Source organism: Microtus pennsylvanicus, chromosome 18 (assembly GCF_037038515.1).
Source record: "Microtus pennsylvanicus isolate mMicPen1 chromosome 18, mMicPen1.hap1, whole genome shotgun sequence".
Classification (NCBI taxonomy): domain Eukaryota; kingdom Metazoa; phylum Chordata; class Mammalia; order Rodentia; family Cricetidae; genus Microtus; species Microtus pennsylvanicus.
In genome coordinates, this window is record NC_134596.1 from 3,271,465 (window position 1) to 3,294,849 (window position 23,385).

A 23,385-nucleotide genomic window follows, 5' to 3' on the forward strand; every position below is an offset into this window, starting at 1 on the left:
AAATTTTGCATGTTGCCAGAGCAGATGAGTGCGGCGCTTGCCCCTCTCCAGAACTGAGTCTCTTGCTCGCACGGGAAAGCAGCAGCAACTCAGACTCCCCCTGTCATCTGAAGGGAGACCCTAAAACAGAGGTCTATACAGAGGTGCTGGGGCCACATCGGCAGGTGTAGTGGTCTGGAGACAGAGCAAAATAAAATCCATCAAGGACCCAAATTCCCAGCCTACCTCAGCCACCAACCCCAAGGTCTAGTCCCCCCTGCCCGGGCTGAGTCAGGCGTGCGCTCCGATTTCTGTCAAAAGGTTTTATTCTCCCCATTGTGGGGAAGCTGTGAATAGGGTCTATGGTCCCTGTAACCCCGGGACCCTCTGGCCCCCTCTGCTTGTGGCAGAGCCCAGCGTTGCCAGCTCAGAGTTTGATCCACCCAAGGTGGGGCTGCCACTGGGAGGAGCCAGGCCTGCTGGGGTTCCCATGGTGACACTCTGAGGTTGTTGAGCCGACAACCCCCATCCCCAGCATGGGGCTCATGGTGACGACAAGGCCACCAGTTGTGTAGATTGAGGCAGGCTGGGCCCAACTCTGGAAATGAAGCCTCTATGGACGCCAATACCTAGGAATCCACCAGGAACACTCAACTCAGTCTAGAAGAGATAGAAGACAGCAGGTGGTGAGCAGGGCCACGGGAGAGCAGCAGAGAACACAGGAGCGGCTCAGTTGGCTCTCCCGCTGAGCTTCCGCTAGAGAGGAAGAGCTTCGCTGCGGGACTGCTTAGATCAAACTGGTCCCTGTGGGTGTCTGTGGGGCTGTCATGATTGTGAATTGGTGTAGGAGGGCCCGCCCCCTGGGGGCGGTACTATTTCCTGAGGAGTCCTAACTGGAGGAGGGAGCTAGCTCCACCAAGCCTCGGTGATCCCGCAAGCAACCAAGCAACGTCGCTCCGCGGTTTCTGGTTCGTCTCTGGCTGTGATTGAGTTCTCTGCATTACCTCTGACATCGTCTACCTTCCCGTCCTTGCCCTGCCTCCCTCACTGATGGACTGTCACCCGGTAGTGGAAGCCAAATGAATCCTTCATCTCCTAAGTTACTTTTGTTTGGAGTGTTTTATCATACCAAGAGATACGGAACCGGAGCGAGAACACAGCTCCCATGTAAAAAGGCGCGCTAGGGTGGACACAGCACCCGCTTCAGGAGTCAAGGGAGTGGGGCAGATCAGATGCCGACCGCTTCCCAGAGCTCACCGGCCAGTTGGCCCAGCCAACTGGAGAATTTGGGGTCCAGGAAGAGATCCTATCTCAAAGAACCAGGCGGCGGGAAATGGAGGAAAGCATCAGACATCCACCCCAGACCGCCACATGCATGTGCTCACACCAACTACACAGACCCACACACAAGCAGAACCAACAGGGCCTTCAGAAGACCAAGCAAGGGATCCAGGGACAACGGGAGGGCACAGACAGACCTTTGGACCCAGGCGGGCTCGGAGGGGGCAGCCCCCCTGGAGGCAGCAAGGCAGAGCTGCTAAGGGCCTCGGCCACCCAACTCAGGACGCGAGTACAGTGTTGGACCTGGGAAGAAAGGGTATGTCAAGGCAGGAGTAGGGAATCAGGCGGTCCCATCCCTGCCCCTCCCCCTCTGCCATGCCCGAGTCCTCACCTCTTTCTCCAGCCCCTTCAGACGCCGCTCATATTCTCTAATCTGTCCCAGCTGCTTCAGTGCCGTGTCCACCCTAGAAAAAGAGACGCTCAGAGCCTGGGGCCAGCCGACCTGCAGAAGCCTCCAGTAGGATGCAAGCGCATCAGCATCCCACCCGGGGAATCCTGAGCATCTCAGGCCCCTGCCTCACTTCTGAGACGTGCGTTTCAGGCGCTCCGAGTCACTGTCTCGCTTGTCACGAGCTTGTGCCAATAAGAAGTTCTCTTTGTGCACAGATTCCCAAGTCAGCAACTTCCGTTCTGCTTCCTTAGAGAGATAGACACCTGCAGGGCCAAGTCCAGGAGTCAATGGGCAAGCCTACCGGGGTCCACATCCCCTCCCCAAAGCCTTCAAATTCTTCAGACCCCGCCCCCAGATGGGTGCAGACCACGCCCTCCCCTCCCGAACCTCACCGACCTGTCTCTCTTCCCTTTCCCCTCCCGAGTGCTGCCCCCTTGCAAACCACGCTCCATTCTCACGGAAGTGTTCGACGACTGGGGAGGCGGGCAAGTTAGTCCTATGACACCTGCGCAGCCACCTGATGACGAGGCGCACATGAGAGATGATGATAAAGGGCGGGGCCAGCGCAGGCCTGGAGTGGAATTCCCGGATGAGGCTATAGCGTTGTGCCTTCCAGTAGAGGTCGCTGTTGTCTTGTACTTTGCTGAAGGTGTAGCTGTGGAGGTCGGAGGTCAAGGGTCACTGGAGGCCAATAAAAGACCTTGATCATAGGACTGGGTCTCAGAAGGCAAGACAAAGTAGTCAGGGGCTGCGGAAATGGCTCAGCAGTTAAGCGCACTTGGTTCCGGCTGAGGACCCAGCTTCAGTTCCCAGAACTCTGGAGGTAGCTGACAATTGTCTCACTTCAAAAGATCCAGCGCCCACTTCTGGTCTTTGCCAGCACTACACTCAGGTGGTGTGCATACATACATGCTGGCAAACACTCATACACATATGAAAGGAATAAAGATTTTGTAGGCAAGTGCCCGTGGAGATCAGAAATGGGTGTAAGATCCCCTGGACCCTGAGCTCTGCCATTTGTCCTATTAGGGTGCTGGGGTCTCTGGTCCTCGTGAATGAGCTGCAAGTGCTCTTAACTCCTGAGCCATCTGTCCGGCACAGTGTCTGTCTATGCAATGCATGTGTGGGAACGTGTGTATATGGACAGATGCATATTTGTGTGCAAGTGGGGCCCAAAGGATAACCTTGATGGCATCATCAAGACGCTGTATACCTTTACCTTTGAAGCAGGGTCTCTCACTGGCCAGGAGCTCACTGATTAGACTAGCCTGTCTGAGCAGAATCCTCCAAAACCCTCCTGTCTCTGTCTTGCCAGTACTGGGATTGCAATAACCCAGCATCATGCTTGGGAATTGTCCATGTGTTCTGGAGATTAAGCTTAGGCAAGTGTCCAATTGAGTACCCAACTCTACCCTGCCATCCTGGCTTTGTGGTTTTCAAAATAACACAATGGCTACTTGATATAGGTTTCAATTTGTTTTTTGTCTTTTTCTGTAGCTCTGGCTGTTCTGGAACTCACTTTGTAGGTCAGACTGACCTTGAACTCAGAGATCAGCTGGCCTCTACCTCCTGAGTGCTGAGATGAAAGGCTTGCACCATCACACCCAGCTTGGCTTTTTTTTTTAAGGTTTATTTATTTTTCTGTGTATAGGTGTTTTGCCTACATGCACGTCAGCGCACTGCTCGCAAAGGCCAGGGGGGCAGGGAGGGATGTCAGATCCCCTGGAACTGGAGTTACAGACATTGTGAGCTGCCATGTGAGTGCTGGGAACCCACGTCCCCTCTAAAGGGGCCTGTGCTCCTAACTGCTGAGCCATCTCTCCAGCCCTTGTTTGATTTTCGATATAGGGTTTCATGTAACCTAAACTCCTGATCCTCCTGTCTCTACCTTCCCGCTGGGACAACAGGCTTGCTTGGCCACGCCCACTGGAGTCCAGGGGTTCTAACAAGGACCTTAAAGTCAGTGTCTCTAATCAACTCTCTTGAATGGACACAAAGAATAAAATTCAACCTGCCCTCACACTGCAAACAAAAGTAATTCCAAATGGGCCGGTGAGCCACAAGTCAGCGCTCAAACCCAAAACAAACTCCTAGCAGAGAACCTGGAAGAACACCTCTCGACTCTGGCCTTCTCACAGACCCTCACGCAGGACGGCACGAGCATAAGCCACAAAAAGCAAAACGCAGGCTGGAGAGGTGGCTCAGCCTGGGTTCAGAGCACTGGCTGCTCTTGCAGAGGACCCAGTTTGGCTCCCAGCATCTACATAGTGGCTGACAACTGCCTGCAACTCCAGTTCCTGATGATCCAATGCCCCCTTCTGGCCTCTGAAGGCATTGCATGCATATGCTGCACACACACACACACACACACACACACACACACACACACACTCATGCAGACAAAATATTCACACACATAAATAAAATAAACTACAAGCAACAAAAGAATAATTCAACAAAGTGGACTTCATCAAAATTAAAAGCATTTGGTACAAGGTGGCCCATGCATCTTAACACTCGCGGAGCAGAGTAGGATCACCCTAAGTTCCAGGACCAGCCTGGGCATAGGGTGAGACCCTGCCTAAACATGCCAAAACAGCAGCAAGTCCAAGTGGGGCACTGGGTGGAAGTCAGGACATAGGATGCTGAGCGGGCTCGGGCTGGGAGGAGCTGGGTGGGAAAGCAGGCGCACCTGAACATGGCGATGAGCAGATTGAGCAGCAGGATGTTGGCCACCAGCAGGAAGACGACGAGGAGCAGCACCACCAGCCAGTTGGCATACTGGGACACGCAGAAGCCCGAGACGGGCCCTTCTGGGTAAGCCCAGGAGCCCTGCTCCTCAGAGCAGTTACCTGGATTCATGAGGGCCACTGCAGGGGGGGACAGCGAGAGTGAGCAGAGGGAGGCAGGGAGGGGGAGAGAGAAAGGGGAAAGGCCGGGCGGTGGTGGCGCACGCCTTTAATCACAGCACTCGGGAGGCAGAGGCAGGCGGATCTCTGGGAGTTCAAGGCCAGCCTGGTCTACAAGAGCTAGTTCCAGGACAGGCTCCAAAGCTACAGAGAAACCCTGTCTCGAAAAAGCCAAAAAAAAAAAAGAAAAAAAAAAGAAAGGGGGAAGGGACTGGGACACAGAGGCACAGACAGACTGAGGGACAGACTCAGCTGGAGAACCCTTGCCTACCATCCATTTCCTCCTGGGGAATCTGCCCAAAGATCTGCAGATAGGGACGGTAGAAGACGCGACGCAGGATACTCGGTAGGCTGCGGTCCTGGGGCCTCAGGATCCCCTCTGTGGCCACCCCATAAGCCACAAGCCATACACAGAGGAAGAAGAGGAAAAAGAATACATCCTTCATCTGGAAACAGAGGAAAATGGGGCTGAGTATGACCTGTCCTTCCCCACTCCCTGGCTACCTTCTTGCTTTAGACAGTCAGCATCCTCTAAAGCCTGCCTCTTCCTGGCCCTGACCAGCTCAAAAGTTCTACCTCTCCCCTGGCCACCCCTTCCCCTCCCTGGCACCTCCTACTCACAGCCCACCTTTCTGCCCTGACCTCTGCCTTCTCCACACCTGGCCCTGCCCCTCATCCTCAACCTCACCATCTTGCTCACGATGACAATCTTGGGCCCCAGTTGCTTGTTCACTGTGAAGATGTGAAGGAGCCGCAGAGTGAAGACCATGAAGTCGAGGCAGAGGACGGTGCGGCCCAGGTCACGCAGCCCAGGGGTCAGCCTGAGGTGTAGGGAGTCACACACAGCATAGATCAGGGGTCTCCTCGGATGACGCTGAGGCCTCACAGGGCAGAAGCAGGGACCCTCTGACCACACCACCTTTCTCTGGTCTCAGTATAATGATGGGGGTGCCCCAAGAATCATGTTAGCAGATTGCAGTGCCCCACACCAGCACTGTGGAGGCGGAGGCTGAAGGATCTTTGGCAGTTCCAGCTCAGGATCCCCAAGACCAAGTTCTCAGCACAAAGAAGATTATTTGCCCCAGAGGGAGAAAGGGCAGGAGGCAGAAGATGAGGCAGAGGGAGAAGGGATTAAGGAAGAGGAGGCAGGGTCTTTGTCCTGGAGGATAAAGGATTCTCGGGATAGAGAGCAGACTTGGGACACGGGCAGCTGGTGGTTTGTAAGGATAAAAGAGGAGGGGCTGGAGAGATGGCTCAAGAGGTTAAGAGTTCAATTCCCAGCACCCATGTGGCAGCTCACAACTGTCTGTAACTCCTGTTCCAGGGAATCTGATGCCTTCATACAGACAGATACAAAATAAAAATAAATAAATAATAATAAAAAAGATAAAAGAGGGAACCCTGTGTTAGGATAAGGTGTTTAATTTAATTGAGCGTGTTAATTGGTGAACCAAAGGGGGCCTTGATTGCTAGCTGGACCTTGGTAGCCAGGCTCAGGAGGAGGAGTGGTCAAATCTAATGGTTTCCAGCACAGCAGAGGGAACGGGGGAGAAGGGCAAGGCCTGCCAGAGCCACATGCTCAGTGGGCTAGCGTGTTCCATCTGGTCTCTACAGGAAGTTCCACACCAGCCTGGGCTACAGAGTGAGACCCTGTCTCAAAAAAGGGCAGGAGGGCCCCTAAAATATGGAGTGGTCAAAGGTGCATAAATGGAAAATTTACAGGAGTCAGATTGACAAGGTTGTAAATTTGATTTGATTGACAGCATTGCCTAGAGTATCCTCACCGGGGCATTTATGGCTCCTTCTGGCTGGCAGGCAGGCAAACGGGGGAAGCTATTTAGACAGAGATATAACCAATTCACGTGCCCTTTGACACACTCCTTACACCAGGGATGTAAACTTTTATTTTTTGCATCAATAAAAATTAGAAATAGAACTGCCGGTGGTGGCGCACGCCTTTAATCCCAGCACTTGGGAGGCAGAGGCAGGCGGATCTCTGTGAGTTCAAGGCCAGCCTGGTCTACAAGAGCTAGTTCCAGGATAGGATTCAAAGCTACAGAGAAACCCTGTCTCAAAAAGCCAAAATAAATAAATAAATAAAACAAATAAATAAATAGAAATAACCAAGTGTCCCCCTGGAGGGCACGGGCTCAAAGGAAGATTCGCCACTTAGGCTGGAGGTGAGGATGTTTCTCCTTCCCAAGATTCAAAGATTTTTTTTAGATCTTGAAAAAAGGGTGCTTAATCGAATATGTCCTTGACACTGGCTTTCCTGCACGCAGCAGGGCCTTGACCCTGTCTTCTCAGACAATATATCACACAAATTACACAAAAGAAGGCAGGGGACAAACAGAAATTTTAGTTTGCTAAACTCGCTTATCTCCCTCTCGGTTTGAATAAATCATTCATGCCAGGATACTCTGTTTCATCCTCACGTGGCCTGGAGGAGCCTACCTCTGAGTGTGCCAGCTGAGGACCGCTTCAGTAAAGGGGAGGTAGCTGTCCATCCATCACCCAGCGGAATAAACTAGGCCCTCCCTGGGGATTCTGGGCAGGGCTCCTCCACTGGGTCACGCCTACCACTGAGTTACTAGCCTACTAGCCGGGGATGCTCACTCACCTGCAGCCAACGCCTAGCAGGAAGCAGGTGAGTGCCAGCAGGTCACACTGGTTCCAGGCGTCTGAGAGGTAGAGGTGCAGCCGGTGGCGCAGGGGAGCTTTGCCGGGCCCAGGTCCGCCGCTGGCCAGGCTCCCCCAGCCGCCACCCAGGCCCTGGCGCAGCTCCTCGCACAGCAGCGTGAAGGCCCAGAAGTATAGCAGCAGCTCGGAGACACCGGGGGCCGCGGGCTGAAAATCCACCAGCAACACGCGCGCGAACAGCAGCAGGAATAGCAGGTAACTGACCACATTGCCCAGGAAGGCGGTCACCGGAGCGCCCCAGAAGTGCGACCAGCGCTTGGAGCAGCTGCCACCGCAGAGGGCACGTCCTGGCCGCCGTCGCCTCTCCAGGACCACATTCGCGGAGGGCTCCGAAGGCCTGCAAGAAAGCAAGCCTCAGCCACCCCTGAGTCTGGACTGGCTGCCCACCTTGGACACCTCCACACAGTACCACTTTGCACTCTGGAGACCTGAAGGCACTGGCAAACCCAAGACATTTGAAACTGACTTTTGAGTCAGGCCTGAGATAGAGAGCAAGGAAGGAAGGGAAGGAGGAACTGTGTGGTGGCCACTCATGCCTCCTTACACTTTAGAGACTGAGGCAGGAGGATTGCCATGTGTTTGATGCCAGCCTGAGCTTTGTGAAGAAACAAAACAAACACCAAAGAAAAACAAATAGCAAAAAAAAAAAAAAGTGTGCATAAGCAGGCGTGGTGTCTACCAACTTTTACCCCAGCGCTGCTGACCCAGTCAGTCAGTTCCAAGCCAGACAGGACTATATAGGGGAACCGTGTCACAAAAACAAACACCACCACCAACTGAACGGAAACACTGAGTGCAATAGCCTGTCTTTAAAAACCCAGCAGAATCGAACAGCCGGGCAGTGGTGGCACACGCCTTTAATCCCAGCACTGGGGAGGCAGAAGCAGGCGGATGTCTGTGAGTTCAAGACCAGCCTGGTCTACAAGAGCTAGTTCCAGGACAGGCTCCAAAACCACAGAGAAACTCTTGAAAAAACAAAAAAAAAAAAAAAAAAAAAAGCAGAAGGAACCCAGGCTAGAGGATGCGAAGAGGATAAAGCCAGCCAGAAAACAGCCCTTAGCGTCAGTAAGGAAGTTTCTAGAACATGCAAATCTATAGATAAAGTCAGGAGATGAGATCTCAGGTGCCCAGGGCTGGGGGCAAGAGAGTGGCAGGAAAAGGGATTGAATTTCTGTGCTAGCAGTGTATTTAAACTAACTTCGCTGGAGAGATGGCCCAGGGTTTAGGAGTCCCAGCTGCTCTTGCAGAGGCCCTGGATGTGATTTGCAGTGTTCACGTGGCAGCCCACAAGGGTCCATAATTGTATTCCCAGTTGATTCTGTGGGCACCAGGCACACACACAATGTGCAGACACACAGGCAAGCAGAACACCCATACACATAAAACAAACGTAAAGAAATCTACATTAAAAAAATTAAAAGGGGGCTGGAGAGATGGCTCAGTGGTTAAGAGCATTGCCTGCTCTTCCAAAGGTCCTGAGTTCAATTCCCAGCAACCACATGGTGGCTCACAACCATCTGTAATAAGGTCTGGTGCCCTCTTCTGGCCTGCAGACATACACACAGACAGAACATTGTATACATAATAAATAAATAAATATTTAAAAAAAAATTAAAAGGACTTGAACCGGGCTGGAGAGATGGCTCAGCAGTTAAGAGCACTGACTGCTCTTCCAGAGGTCCCAGGTTCAATTCCCAGCACCCACATGGCAGCTTACCACTGTCTAAAACTCCAGTTCCAGGGGCCATGACACCCTTACACAGACATCACAGACACACATGCAGGTAAAACACCAATGAACATAAAATAAAATAAATAAACGATCTGTATTTCCTCCATTGGAAAGAAGACTCTGTGTGCTTAGCGTTCTTGGTTTCCTAGCCATCTGTGAGCACAGGGAACTTTGTGTAGAGCTAGGTCATTCTAAACTACTCAAAGCACCACACAGCGTTGTCACCTACTCCAAAGAAAACCATCTGCCACCAGGCTTAAGTAGCACGAAACTGATCCCCAAGGCAGGAGAGAACGGGTTTCTACAGGCTGTCCTCTGAACTCCGCACATGCAGAGCGTGCACCACACCCTCCCCAAACAAAGCCACACTTGCACAAATTTTAGAAAAGGAAATGTGACCTAGAAGAAACTAAGGGGTTGGAGAGCAGCAGTTCGGAGCACTGGCTGCTCTTCTGTAAGACCAGGTTTGGCTCTGGCCCTGAGCATTCCTGGGAAGATGCTATCTACAGGGGCCCATAGGCAGAAAGACAGCAGAGACTATGCAGGGCCTGGATGCTGCTGTCAAATAGTCAGCCTTCCTTCCTTCCTTCCTTCCTTCCTTCCTTCCTTCCTTCCTTCCTTCCTTCCTTCCTTTCCTCTTCGGGGCTGGAAGGTCACCCAGGGGTGCTGGTATCCATTAAACCTGGGCTTTTTCTAATTCGGTTTGATTTGGTCTGATTCGGATTATTGCGTCAGTGGAGAGGCTTATTGGGGACGCAAAAACTTATCATTCCCAAGCTTTGATCATTCATATCTGGCTCTAGAATAAGTTATCTCTTATTCCATTTGAGGTAACAGTGTGGGGAGTTGTGTGTGTGCTTGCCTGTGCATGCATGTGTGTACGTGTATGTGTGTGCGCGCTTGCATGCGTGTATGTGTATACGTGTATGTGTGTGTGCGCTTGCATGCATGCATGCATGTGTGGTGTGTGTGTCTGTGTTTGTGTTGAAAATTCCCAGCACCCACATGGCAGCTTAGAACCCTGTATAACTCCAGTTCCAGGGGATCCAACGCCCTCTTCTGGTCTGAGAAGGCAACTGCATTCACATGCATAGAGCCCACAACACAAAAATCCATAGACACATAATTAAAAACAAAATAAAATCTTTTAAAGCGTTTAAAGAGTTAATGCAGGGGCTGGAGAGATGGCTCAGAGGTTAAGAGCATTGCCTGTTCTTCCAAAGGTCCTGAGTTCAATTCCCAGCAACCACATGGTGGCTCACAACCATCTGTAATGGGGTCTGGTGCCCTCTTCTGGCCTGCAGGCATACACACAGACAGAATATCGTATACATAATAAATAAATAAAAAAAAAAAAAGAGTTAATGCAGCACAGTTGGCCAGTCTCTGGTCCTGGAGTCCTCCCCTCCCCAGGACCAGCACTCCTAATTCTCCACAAGCACCCTGCCCCATTTCCCGACTCCTAACTCAGAAAGACACTTTTCTTTTCCCGTGCTGTTTGTGTGGCTACAATGTTTCCTTGATGATCTGGGCCTTCTCACCAGCTCTCTGGAGCGCCCCTTACCCCTTCTGTCTTTCCATCATGCCCCTGCTTGCCAACCTCCATGGCCAAAGGATTTGCTTCCTCTCTCCGTCCTCCCTGTCCATTTCTAAATTATTTTATTATCCAGACTAAGAACCCGGATATGGGGAGATCAGAGGTCAATGTCTGATGTCTTATATTTATCACAGGGCTCGATGATTTGGCCACCCGCAGCCCGGCTGGCAGAACCGAGGCACTCTCGCGTCCCGCAGCCCGGCTGGCATCAGTGCATGCACGCATTGCCAAACCCAGATGCTCATCGCAAGCCTGGGAACCTGAACTCTGGTCCTCACGCTCGTACAACGCATTCTCCTATCTAGCTCCTGGCCCTTTCGTTTTGTTTTCCTGGAGGTTATGTGTTGTTTGTTTGGCTCAGGGCCTTGGTAGGCTTGATATCATCCTACACATACTGAGACTACACATACAGACATGACAAATGTCCGCTCTGCATGGACTCACCCTACACATACTGAGACTACACATACAGACATGACAAATGTCCGCTCTGCATGGACTCACCCTACACATACTGAGACTACACATACAGACATGACAAATGTCCGCTCTGCATGGACTCACCCTACACATACTGAGACTACACATACACACATGACAAATGTCCGCTCTTCATGGACTCACCCTACACATACTGAGACTACACATACAGACATCACAAGTGTCCGCTCTTCATGGAGAGTTGGGCGGTGGTGACGCGTGTCTTTAATCCCAGCACTCGGGAGGCAGAGGCAGGCGGATCTCTGTGAGTTTGAGGCCAGCCTGGTCTACAGAGTGAGTTCCAGGACAGACAGGGCTACACAGAGAAACCCCGTCTGAAAAAAAAAAACCAATATCAGAAAACCTGTTTCTCTCCATCATCATGGAGTCGGGCATGGCCTTTGGCTTGTGTGGTAAGCAACTTTTCCTGCAGGGCTACCGCACTGGCCCCACGGGCCAAATTTCAATGAGTCCTTGAGTGTGGCCTTCTAGAAGCCACCTCACTGAAGCCGTGCCCTCCTACAAGTCCAGTTCCTCCTGCAGGCCTCGCTCCAGTGCCTGATGGGAAGTGGAAGCCGACACAATCGTCACTCACCCAACAGGACCTGCTCCATTGATGCTGTTATCTATGTCGAAGTCGGGGTTCCTCTGTGTGGACTCCTCCTCTGACTTCCTGCCATGGGGGGAGGGCAGGAACAGAGTGAGAAATAAAGAGGTTCTTGAGAAAGACCCAAACTTATTTTACCACAAACAGTGTAGAGAGGTGAGTTGCCCTCCTGCAGAGCCTAAACATTAAAGAAATTGCCTATAAAGAAGAAGCCTAACAGCCCTCATCTTCCAGAACATTCCCTCCAGACACTGTTTCCAGGAAAGAGACCCTCTAGGTGGCCAAGTCAGAGGGCAATGAGCAGCAAGGGCTGATGAGCCCCAGCCCCCAGGTGACTCACCTGAAGGGGATGAGTCGGGTGCAGATCAGAGGTGGGCAGAAGAAGGCGAGAAGCAGGGCCCAGATAGGGGTGGTGCTATCCATCTCCCCCCACCACTTCTGTGTCAGCAGAGACTGTGGAGAGGAGTGGGGGCATGTGCGCGTGAGTCTCCACACCGCACCCAACCCGAGAGAGTGCGCGTGAGTCTCCACACCGCACCCAACCCCAGAGAGTGTAAGCGTGAGTCTCCACACCGCACCCAACCCCAGAGAGTGTGCGCGTGAGTCTCCACATCGCATCCAACCCCAGAGAGTGTGCGCGTGAGTCTCCACACTGCACCCAACCCCAGAGAGTGTGCGCGTGAGTCTCCACACTGCACCCAACCCCAGAGAGTGTGCGCGTGAGTCTCCACACTGCACCCAACCCCAGAGAGTGTGCGCGTGAGTCTCCACACCGCACCCAACCCCAGAGAGTGTAAGCGTGAGTCTCCACACCGCACCCAACCCCAGAGAGTGTGCGCGTGAGTCTCCACACTGCACCCAACCCCAGAGAGTGTGCGCGTGAGTCTCCACACCGCACCCAACCCCAGAGAGTGTAAGCGTGAGTCTCCACACCGCACCCAACCCCAGAGAGTGTGCGCGTGAGTCTCCACACTGCACCCAACCCCAGAGAGTGTGCGCGTGAGTCTCCACACCGCACCCAACCCCAGAGAGTGTAAGCGTGAGTCTCCACACCGCACCCAACCCCAGAGAGTGTGCGCGTGAGTCTCCACATAGCATCCAACCCCAGAGAGTGTAAGCGTGAGTCTCCACACTGCACCCAACCCCAGAGAGTGTGCGCGTGAGTCTCCACACAAACTGTGGAGAGTGGGGGCATGAGCGTGTGAATCCACACTGCACCCAACCCGAGACTCTAACCTTCTGCACTGGGTCTCAACGGTCAGAATTTGGGGACGGTGGTCAAAGGCAACCTCCTCAGGGCTGGCCAACAGAATGGAACAGCCAGCTTTCCTTCCTTTCTTTTTTCAGTTTTTCTAGACAGGGTTTCTCTGTGTAGCCCTGGCTGTCCTAGAACGCGCTCTGTAGACCAGGTTGGCCTCAGACTCACAGATCTGCCAGCCTCTGCCTCTGACCAGCCAACTTTTCTTTTAACGCACATGGGTGTGGCTCACCGAATGCTTGGGTGTGTACTATTGTGATGGCTGAAGTTATGTTTTGTTATAAAAAAAAATGCTTCAAATTTGGCTCAAAAACTGTGCTAGTGATCTTATTCTTGCCCGGGGGGTTAACACTATGGGATTAACACAATGGGCATGGTGACCAGATAGATAAGAAGAGGGCACCGGATCCCATAGAACTGGGGTTACAGACGACCGTGAGCAGGAATCAAACTTGGGTCCTCTGTAAGAGCAGCAGTACCCTAACTGGTGAACCCCTGCCCCAGGCCCAGCGCAGGCAACTTTTATTGATATTATAGGACAGGCATTGTGTCAAGAACTTTCCATGGACCAGATAATTTAACCCCGGAGGGTGAGTGCTGGTGTTTGGTGTTTTCTCCTTTTCATACACAAGACTGGCCCATAACAAACAAACATAAAGAGTATTCAGCAGAGCTGGAATCCATGAGGTTCACCAATCGTCTGAAATGCCAGCTCAGAAGGCAAGGCAGCAGGACCTCTTGTTGGGATAAACCCAATTTCCTGTTGCATGGGCTGAACTTCACTGAGGGCGGGATTTCTGAGCTCCCTTCAGATCTCAGTTCCCAATACCGGTAGCTTTCAGAATGTTGGACTGTCAGGTTTGGAGAGAGTGTGGAGAGCAAACAGGGCTTTACTACAGGGAGGGATTTCCTAAACCAAAGCACATCTCTGTCTGAAGCGCTGGACGATTGTCCATGGAGTCACTAACTGAAGAAGGAGAGCTCTAGACAGTGTAAAGTAGCAAGAACTTCCTGGGGAACTGGTGGCACTTCCTGTGGATGGAGTGGCACTTCCTATGGGAATGACAAAGACTTCCTGTGTGAGAAGCCGTACTTCCTGTGTGAGCAGCGGCACTTCCTGTTAGCACCAACACTACTGGGGGCAAAAGTTAGAGACAGGCCTTGCTGTGGTAGCAGGTAGGGTCTCCTTGTGGAAAAACAGCTCATGAGAGGGAGGCACCATTTTCCAAGGCAGTTCCTCGTGATGCGGGGATCCCAGCCTCAAAGTTATCTCCTGTTACTTCATAGCTGTAATTTTGCCACTGTTATAAATCACAATGTAAATATCTCATATGTAGCCCCTGTGAAAGGGTTGTTTGACCCCCAAAGGGGTGGCAACACACAGGTTGAGAACCACCATTCTTTTGTTTGTGCGTTTGTTTTGGTTTTTCGAGGCAGGGTTTCTCTGTAGCTTTGGAGCCTGTCCTGGAACTAGCTCTTATAGACCACGCTGGCCTCGAACTCACAGAGATCCACCTGCCTCTGCCTCCTGAATGCTGGGATTAAAGGTGTGCACCACCACTGCCTGGCCAAGCCACTGTTCTAGGGACAAGTAGATTCCAGGGATGGGGCTCAGGGTTGTCTGAGTCACATGCTCACCTGTACCCCATCCTGGGCAAAGAATGAACGGGCATCTGCCTGCATGGCAAGCTGAAGGCAGGTGGCCTCTCCCCACAGGGGACAGCGTCGAAGAAGCAGGCGGAACGCTCGTTCCTCACTGTTGTGGTAACATTCTCCAAAGAGGTCTGTGGACAAGGGAACCGGTGAGAACAGAAGGAGAGAGTGGAGGGTGCCGTGCGTGCCCACGATACCCCTCCCCAGCACACCCACAGAAGGAGAGTGGAGGGTGCCGTGCGTGCCCACGATACCCCTCCCCAGCACACCCACAGAAGGAGAGTGGAGGATGCCGTGCGTGCCCACGATACCCCTCCCCAGCACACCCACAGAAGGAGAGTGGAGGGTGCTGTGCGTGCCCACGATACCCCTCCCCAGCACACCTACAGAAGGAGAGTGGAGGATGCCGTGTGTGCCCACGATACCCCTCCCCAGCACACCCACAGAAGGAGAGTGGAGGGTGCCGTGCGTGCCCACGATACCCCTCCCCAACACACCCACGCTCATGCTCTCAAACTTGGCTGCCAGGTCCTTCCGCCTCGCAGCCTCCTCCGCCTCCCACTCTAAGCGAGCCATCACTCGGAGCAGGAGACATGCCCCCAGGGCAGAGGCCACTGAGTTGGAGCCCTGGAGAGACAGAAAGAGGCAGAGGGTTCACTCAGACAGACGCTGCACGTTGCCATGAGCAGGGTCTCTAGCATCACACCCAGGACACGAAATAGCTGAGTGGTGGCCAGGAGCCCTGGGAGCGCTAAGTTCATGGGTTGAGTCTGGGAAGACAGACAGTTCTGGGAGTAGACAATGGTTGTATACAACGTCATCACCGTTCTTAATAACTCAGAGTTGGGGGGCATGTCACATGTAGCATTCATGAGGTTGAGGCAGGAGACTCACAAGGTCCAGGCCAGCCTGGGTTACACGGAAGACTCTGCCTCAGCAAGACAAAAGTAGGGTGGTGGCAGTACCCTTGGCAAGCTGCCTGCTTTGGGTTTGAGTCTCAACACCACATGAACCAGGCATAGTGCACATGTTCAAGAGCAGCCTTGGCTAATAAGGCTAGCCTGGGCTATTCGTGACCCTGCCTCAAAACAAACAACAAAAGAGGCATGCAGTCTGGGTGAGGTCAGAGGTCAGTCAGCCTCCAGAAGCCAAGGTGAGGATTCCAGAAGAGGGTCAGCATTTACCTTCTCCCAGAAATAAATGGCCATCTGGGCTCGGTTCAACAACAAAGCCCAGATAAGCAGGTCACTCCAGGGGCCTTGTTCAAAGTTGGGGTCCATCGGCTTAGAGGAGCAATTCAAAAGTAGTTGGGCCTGAAAGCAAAGAGAAGCTAAACCTGGCCACACCCCTTGGCTTACTGTACCCTCTCAGACACTAACCTTCCCCATCTTACTACACCGTCAAAGCCCTGCCCCATGCACCCTCAGCCGATGGTCCTTACGCTCTCGCTGCAGTCCTGGCCCTGCTGAGAGTCTCGGGTATTCCTGGCAGGGTACCTAGGCGCACAAGTTTCTCCCAACAGCGTCCTCAGAACTTGCCCCACGTGGAACTGGATGGCCCCATCTTTTATAGGTGGGATTCTGCCGCCGCCACTGTGCGCTGCCTGGTCCAGGAGACTGCGGATGAGTGAGTTAGGGGACACTGCACTGTACAGCTGGGCCAGGCGCAGGGGCGTCAGGAAGTGGCCCAGGCTGAGGCCATGGGAGATGAGCAATCGCACAAACTCAGGCCGGTCATTCAGCAGAGCGTCCATGAGAGAGGCCTCCAGGTGGAAAGACTGTGAGGGAGAGGATGGGACAGGATGAGCCGATACAGACAGAGGCACAGTGCCACAGAGAAGCAGGAAGGGCAGGAGTGAGAGATGGCGCCGATGAGGGAGCGAGTGGATGGGCGCCGATGAGGGAGCAAGTGGATGGGCGCCGATGGGCAGATGAAAGGAGCGGGACCAGGAAATACGTCACTGATGGGAGGATGGATGGGTGGATGGATAAACGAAGGAGGATGGATAAATGTGTGCGTAGGAAGGGAGACAAGAGAAAGTCAGGGACAGAGGTACAGCCATGAACAGGCAAGTGAGGGAAGACTGCACAGGTGTCCAGGAGCTCAGCCAGGAAGGAAAGTGCACCCTGCTGCGGGGTCTTCAGTCCCTGGGTCCTTATGCCTCACCCGCCATTGGATGTCCCCGCGGAAAAGTTCACTTTGGGCAATGTCCACACGGTTCCAGGCCACAGCCAAGCGCAGCTCATCCAGGTATGCTGAGGCCTCAGAGCTCCCACATGCTGGAGGGGGGGGGGCACGACACACGACATCAGGTGGATGTCCACCCACTGGAAGGGATGTCCACCCAGGGGAAGGGGGGACGTCAGGCAGATGTCCACCCAGGGGAAGCGTGGGGACGTCAGGCAGATGTCCACCCAGGGGAAGGGGGGACGTCAGGCGGATGTCCACCCAGGGGAAGGGGGGACGTCAGGCAGATGTCCACCCAGGGGAAGCGTGGGGACGTCAGGCGGATGTCCACCCAGGGGAAGCGTGGGGAAATCAGGCAGATGTCCTCTTGGTGTTTCTTCATCTATAAACTGAAGTCACAGTGACTCCCTTGACAACAATGTTAACAATGACAAGAAGAAGTTCTAAGTGGTGGCCATTTTCAGCTTGTCCAGCTCTCCATAAGGTTGATGGCTGGACCAACAGAGGTCCAAAGACAACCTCCCATTTCATTTTGAAAAACAAAATATATCAAGAGTGGGACTTATTACCATCCTAAATCGCTTGTACTTTCTCCAAAGTACCAAGAAAAAGAAAACAAATGGTTGATGAGCTCTTGTTTATTTATGGATGAGTGGACAGTGTGTGAAGAGACTGTGTGAGAAAGTGGTGTGGGTAGGTTGGATGAAGGGATTGGTGAGTGGATGGGTGGATGGATGGATGGATGGATGGATGGATGGATGGATGGATGGATGGAAGGATGGGTGGATGGATGGGTGGATGGATGGGTGATGGATGGGTGGATGGATGGATGGGTGGATGGATGGATGGATGGGTGGATGGATGGGTGGATGGGTGGGTGGATGGATGGATGGATGGGTGGATGGATGGGTGATGGATGGGTGGATGGATGGGTGATGGATGGGTGGATGGATGGATGGGTGGATGGATGGGTGGATGGATGGATGGATGGGTGGATGGATGGGTGGATGGATGGATGGATGGATGGGTGGATGGATGGATGGGTGGGTGGATGGATGGGTGGATGGATGGATGGATGGATGGATGAGTGGATGGATGGATGGATGGATGGATGGATGGATGGATGGATGGATGGATGGGTGGCTGGATGGATGGATGGATGGATGGATGGATGGATGGATGGATGGGTGGATGGATGGATGGATGGATGGGTGGATGGATGGATGGATGGGTGGATGGATGGGTGGATGGAGAGTTTGGTGGATCGGCAGGTGTATGTCCCTCTAAAAAAATTCCCTGTACCTTAACTTGGCATCATTTATCTCAAGAGCCTCCTGCCCCTACCCTTCCTGCTCTCCCTATTCCATACCACCTTTCCTAAGGTCAACTTGCTCAGCAAGCCAAAACCCTGGGATCCACCCTTCATGCCCCATCACCCACCAGTCTCTGAGCCACCGTGCCGTGCCTCCCCTTGGCCACAGCATTCAAGTGCCATATCAATGCTCAATGCCACTGCAGTCTCCCGGTCTCATCTCCTAGTCAGACTGCCCTGCCTGCTCATGGAGGCCTCTCTAACACAGACTGGTCTTGGTGCTCCCAACCCTGCTTCTTAGGGTAAAGTCCCGGCCTGCAACTCCTCTGCTGGTAGGGCCTGGACCCCTTGTTGCTCTTGACTCCAGTACTCTCTGCCATGAATAAGCTATCAGGCCTCAGAAATACCCCACGCTAGAGACTACATCACAGAGAACTAAATCCTCAGCCACAGAACGCCACCAGCTGCAGGACCCGAGCAATTTGCTTTCCTCCCTCTGGGGACCACCCAGTCAGCAGCCTCTTCCACCAGCTCGCTTACAACCCACACCTACTAGCTCACCTCTCAGAGTTGAGATTTAAGAGGGATGGAAAGAGGAATACATGGATAGAACTGTTAATGGATGTGCCAATGAGTAGTGAAAGGACTAGTGAATGGCTAATAATTAAAGGTGGATAGAAGGATCTGGGCGGTGGTGGCGCATGCCTTTACTTCCAGCACTCGGGAGGCAGAGATAGGCAGATCTCACAGAGAAACCCTGTCTCGAAAACAAACAAACAAACAAAGGTGGCTAGGTGGATATATCAGTGGGTGTATGGGCAAATGCATGAATGGACAAGAGAGTGGTGGGTAGGGGAATGAGTGGAATGCATGGCTAAATGGCTGTATAGATGGACAGATGGACAGGCAGAAGGATGAATGAACAGATGGACAAGTGGATGTGTAGATGCGTGGACGTGGATGGACAAGGGACAGGTATATAGATGATGGATGGATAAGTGGATGTGTGGATGTGTGGATGCGTGTACGTGGATGGACAGGGGATGGGTACATAGATGATGGATGGGTACGTGGATGGACAGGGGATGGGTACATAGATGATGGATGGGTACATAGATGATGGATGGACAAGTGGATGTGTGGATGCGTGGATGAATAGGGGATGGGTACATAGATGATGGATGGGTACGTGGATGGACAGGGGACAGGTACATAGATGATGGATGGGTACGTGGATGGACAGGGGACAGGTACATAGATGATGGATGGGTACGTGGATGGACAGGGGATGGGTACATAGATGATGGATGGGTACGTGGATGAATAGGGGATGGGTACGTAGATGATGGATGGGTACGTGGATGGATAGGGGATGGGTACATAGATGATGGATGGACAAGTGGGTGGTGGATGGGTGGGAGGCTGGATGAAAGATGGAGAGTAAAGGGAAAGAGACGGAAGAACGAAGCATGAATGGAGTGGGGGTAGATGAAGACAGGAAGAGATCAATGGACTTATGGGTGAGTGGATTCAAGAGGGAAGTGTGGTTGAAAACAAAGTATCTAGGGAAATTCCCAACAGCATCAAGAAGAACCTAGGAAACAGGAAAGGTATGGAACACACAGGGGGTGTGGCCTTAGACTCAGAGAAGGAAGGAGGAGAAGCTCACCAAACATCTGAGGTGACTGTGGGAAGCCCATCCTACCTTTCACAAGAGCCCTCAAAACAATAGTCTCAAACTCCTCGGCGCCATCTTCGGTCGAATAGATGGTGAGCAGTTCTTTTCGGGTCATGATCCTCTCTACCTGTGGAACACAGAACTCGGGCAACCAGCCAAGACCTGTGGTCCCACCCGTCCTTCACCCTGCCAGCCAGGGAACCTGGCTCTTCTCACCTTGGTTCCACAATGCCATACCTGGGCCTGCAGGACCTCAGGGTCTCCCTTAGGGAAATAACGCTTAATCCGATCTTGGGCTTCGCCTCTCCTGAGTCCCCCACTCCCTGGGGCCAGAGTGTCTTCCAGGGTCTCCACCAGGCAGTCGGCAGCACCGCCAGAACCGGCCACCAAGAGACAGGGGAGTTGAGCCTGTGTAGCATCCTCTATCCGCTTCAGGAGCAAGGAAAGAGCTAATCAGGGCCCAGCACTCTGGTCCCCGCATCCCCGAGATTCTGGTCCGTGGAGTCCTGGCCCTCAGCTCTCCTCCCACCTCAGACACAGGCACGCAGCTCCAGATACCTTTAACATCTTTTCATCACCATCGATGAGAAGAAGGAGTACAGGGATGTCAATTCCAGTCCCTGAGAGAAAGGGGAAAGAGAAACTTGGTCACCTTCTATCAATCTTTGCTGGGGGTGGGAAAGAACTACATTTCCCAGAAGTCCATAGGGCAGACATTGTCCTTGTCCCAACCTTGTAGCCAGTACTAGTGGGAAGAATTGTCATTCTTCTTATTCTTTAAAAAAAAATTTAAACTTTTCCTTTTCTTTCTTTCTTTCTTTCTTTCTTTCTTTATTAAACTTTTTCTTACATTTACTTATATAATGTTGGAGGGACAGGGCTCACAAATGGGCGGAGGCCCAAGGACAATTTGTGGGAGTCTGTCCTCTCAGTTTGTGGATACTGGGGATAGAACTCGGGTCATCAGATTTGACAGCAGGTGCCTTTACTTGCTGAGCCATCTCACTGGTCTGGGAACATTGCTATTCTTTGTGAACTTTGAGGTGTGGAGGAGACTCAATGGGTTTTATTATTAAAATGTGTGTTTTGAGCTGGGCGGTGGTGGTGCACGCCTTTAATCCCAGCACTCGGGAGGCAGAGGCAGGCGGATCTCTGTGAGTTCAAGACCAGCCTGGTCTACAAGAGCTAGTTCCAGGACAGGCTCCAAAGCCACAGAGAAACCCTGTCTCGAAAAAACCAAAAAAAAAAAAAAGAACAAAAACAACAACAAAAAAAAACCACAGAGAAAACCTGTCTCGAAAAACCAAAAAAAAAAAAAAGTGTGTTTTGTATGGTGTGTATGTGTGATCATGCAGGTGTGTGCAGGTGTACATGTGCCATGTGTTTGTGTGGAGGTCAGAGGACAAGCTCAGGTCCTCACCTTCCACCTTGTTTTGGAGCAGGGTCTCGTTATACACCACTGCATACACCAAGCCAGCTGTCTCTGTGCCCCATCTCACCATAGAAGAGCTGGGGTTGCAGGTATGATCTGGGATTGCAGGTGTGAGTTGGGGTTGCAGGTGTGAGCTGGGATTGCAGATGTGAGTTGGGGTTGCAGGTATGAGCTGGGGTTGCAAGTGTGAGCTGGGGTTGCAGGTGTGAGCTGGGGTTGCAGGTGTGAGCTGGGGTTGCAGGTATAAACTGGGTTTGCAGGTGTGATATGGGATTGCAGGTTGAGCTGGGGTTGCAGGTGTGAGCTGAGGTTGCAGAAGTGAGCTGGGGTTGCAGGTGTGAGCTGGGGTTGCAGATGTGAATGCCGCAGCCAACTTGATATGAATTCTAAGGTGCTCATACTTGCACAGCGAGCTTCTTATCTGCCAAGTCATCTCCCAGCATCCCTACCCCCCCTTTTTTTTCTTTTTTGTTTTTTGAGACAGGGTTTCTCTGTGTAACAGCCTTGGGTGTACTGGAAATGGCTTTGCAGACCAGGCTGGCCTTTAACTCACAAAGATCCACCTGCCTCTGCTTCCCAAGTGCTGAGATTAAAGGTGTGTGCCACTACCACCTGGCTTTTGTTTTTGTTTTGCTTTTTGAGACAGGGTTTCTCTGTGTAGCCCTGGCTGTCCTAGAACTTGCTCTGTAGACCAGGCTGGCCTCGAACTCACAGAGATCCACCTGCCTCTGCCCCCAAGTGCTACGAAGGCATGCACTATCACTACCTGACTTTTTTTTTTTTAAGATTTACTTATTTATTTTATAAATATAAGTGTTCTGTTGACTTTACGCCAGAAGAGGGCATCAGATCCCATGTGGATGGTTATGAACCACCATATGGTTGCTGGGGATTGAACTCAGGGCCTCCAGGAGAACAGCCAGTACTCTTAACCACTGAGCCATCTCTCCAGCCCCCACCCAAATGTTTTTTAAGACAAAGTCTCACACATGCCAGTCTGACCTCAAACTCATTATGGAACCAAGGATGCCCCTGAACTTCCGATCCTCTTGCGTTCACCTCTTGAGTGCTGGGGATGACATTTCAGCACTAGAAGTCAAAGGTGGTGCCGCCTAACTTCAGAAGGGACGGGAGAGCTTGTGAACTGGACTCTTGGCTCCTGAGTCAGCCATATGATTGGCTAAATAGTTCAAAGCCCAGGGAGGTGAAGGTTCAGGTAGAAAAGGAAGGAAATATAAATAGACGAACAATCTCAGCACCATAAAAATATTGAAAAAAATCTGGCAGTGAAAGCTAAAGGCAACATGTGTCGATTCTGCCCTCGGCTAAGTAAGAATACAACCTGCACAGGCTTCACACCGCCTGTCCTGGACCCAGGCTTCACACCACCCGTCCTGAACCCAGGCTTCACACCACCCGTCCTGGACCCAGGCTTCGCACCACCCGTCCTGGAGCTCTGGACTAAAAAAACACAAGAAAAGGAGGCAGCTAAATTTAAATGTGTGTTTTCTTTTCTTGTTGCTGTTGGTTTGGATTTTAGGGGACAGGACGCCACTCTAGCCCAGACTGGCCTCGATCTCATATTCCTCCTGCTTCAGCCACACAAGTGTGAGTCACCACATCCAGCTAAATTAAACTTATTTCATGTATATCTGTGAGTCAGCTGATCACCTGCAGGAATTGAGTCTCCGCACCACGTGGCTTTCAGGGATTAAACTCCAAATTTACTGGTTCCACAACCACACATTCTTAATAAAAGAGAAACAGCCACAAAGTAACAGTGATTGTGCTGTTTTGGACAAGAATGCCCCCCACAGGCTCAGATATTTCAGTGCTTAGTCACCAGGGAGTGGCACTACTTGAGAAGGATTAGGAGGTGTGGCCCTATAGGAGGATGACACTGGGCACCTAAAGGTTTTAGATGCTCAAGCCAGGCCAGCGTCACTCTCAGGATCTGAATGTAGAACTCTGCTTCTTCTCCAGCACCATGTCTGTCTGACACCATCATGCTCCTCTCCACGATGGTGGTAGACTACATTTCTGACATTGTAAGCAAGCCTCAATTAAACACTTTCTTTTATTTATCTATTTTTTTATTTTTATTTTTCAAGACAGGGTTTATCTGTGTA

The 23,385-nt window shown here is 52.1% G+C and overlaps 1 protein-coding gene across 3 annotated transcripts in view; it reads right to left on the minus strand.

The window, feature by feature from the left end:
* Positions 1–282: 282 nt before the first annotated feature.
* Positions 283–23,385, minus strand: part of Trpm4 (transient receptor potential cation channel subfamily M member 4) — a 31,940-nt gene continuing 8,837 nt past the window's right edge. For all 3 annotated transcript variants that reach the window (XM_075953267.1, XM_075953268.1, XM_075953269.1), the window contains 19 exons: positions 20,383–20,444; positions 20,062–20,253; positions 19,852–19,951; positions 16,814–16,926; positions 16,089–16,424; positions 15,832–15,960; positions 15,145–15,274; positions 14,633–14,778; positions 12,077–12,189; positions 11,725–11,802; positions 7,241–7,657; positions 5,309–5,441; positions 4,892–5,066; positions 4,404–4,581; positions 2,170–2,366; positions 1,842–1,974; positions 1,652–1,724; positions 1,458–1,563; positions 283–639 (listed from right to left, as the gene is read on the minus strand). In XM_075953267.1, the coding sequence (XP_075809382.1) occupies positions 635–639; positions 1,458–1,563; positions 1,652–1,724; positions 1,842–1,974; positions 2,170–2,366; positions 4,404–4,581; positions 4,892–5,066; positions 5,309–5,441; positions 7,241–7,657; positions 11,725–11,802; positions 12,077–12,189; positions 14,633–14,778; positions 15,145–15,274; positions 15,832–15,960; positions 16,089–16,424; positions 16,814–16,926; positions 19,852–19,951; positions 20,062–20,253; positions 20,383–20,444 (2,816 nt within the window). In that variant the 3' untranslated portion in view covers positions 283–634. The remainder of the gene's footprint in view (positions 640–1,457; positions 1,564–1,651; positions 1,725–1,841; positions 1,975–2,169; positions 2,367–4,403; positions 4,582–4,891; positions 5,067–5,308; positions 5,442–7,240; positions 7,658–11,724; positions 11,803–12,076; positions 12,190–14,632; positions 14,779–15,144; positions 15,275–15,831; positions 15,961–16,088; positions 16,425–16,813; positions 16,927–19,851; positions 19,952–20,061; positions 20,254–20,382; positions 20,445–23,385) is intronic.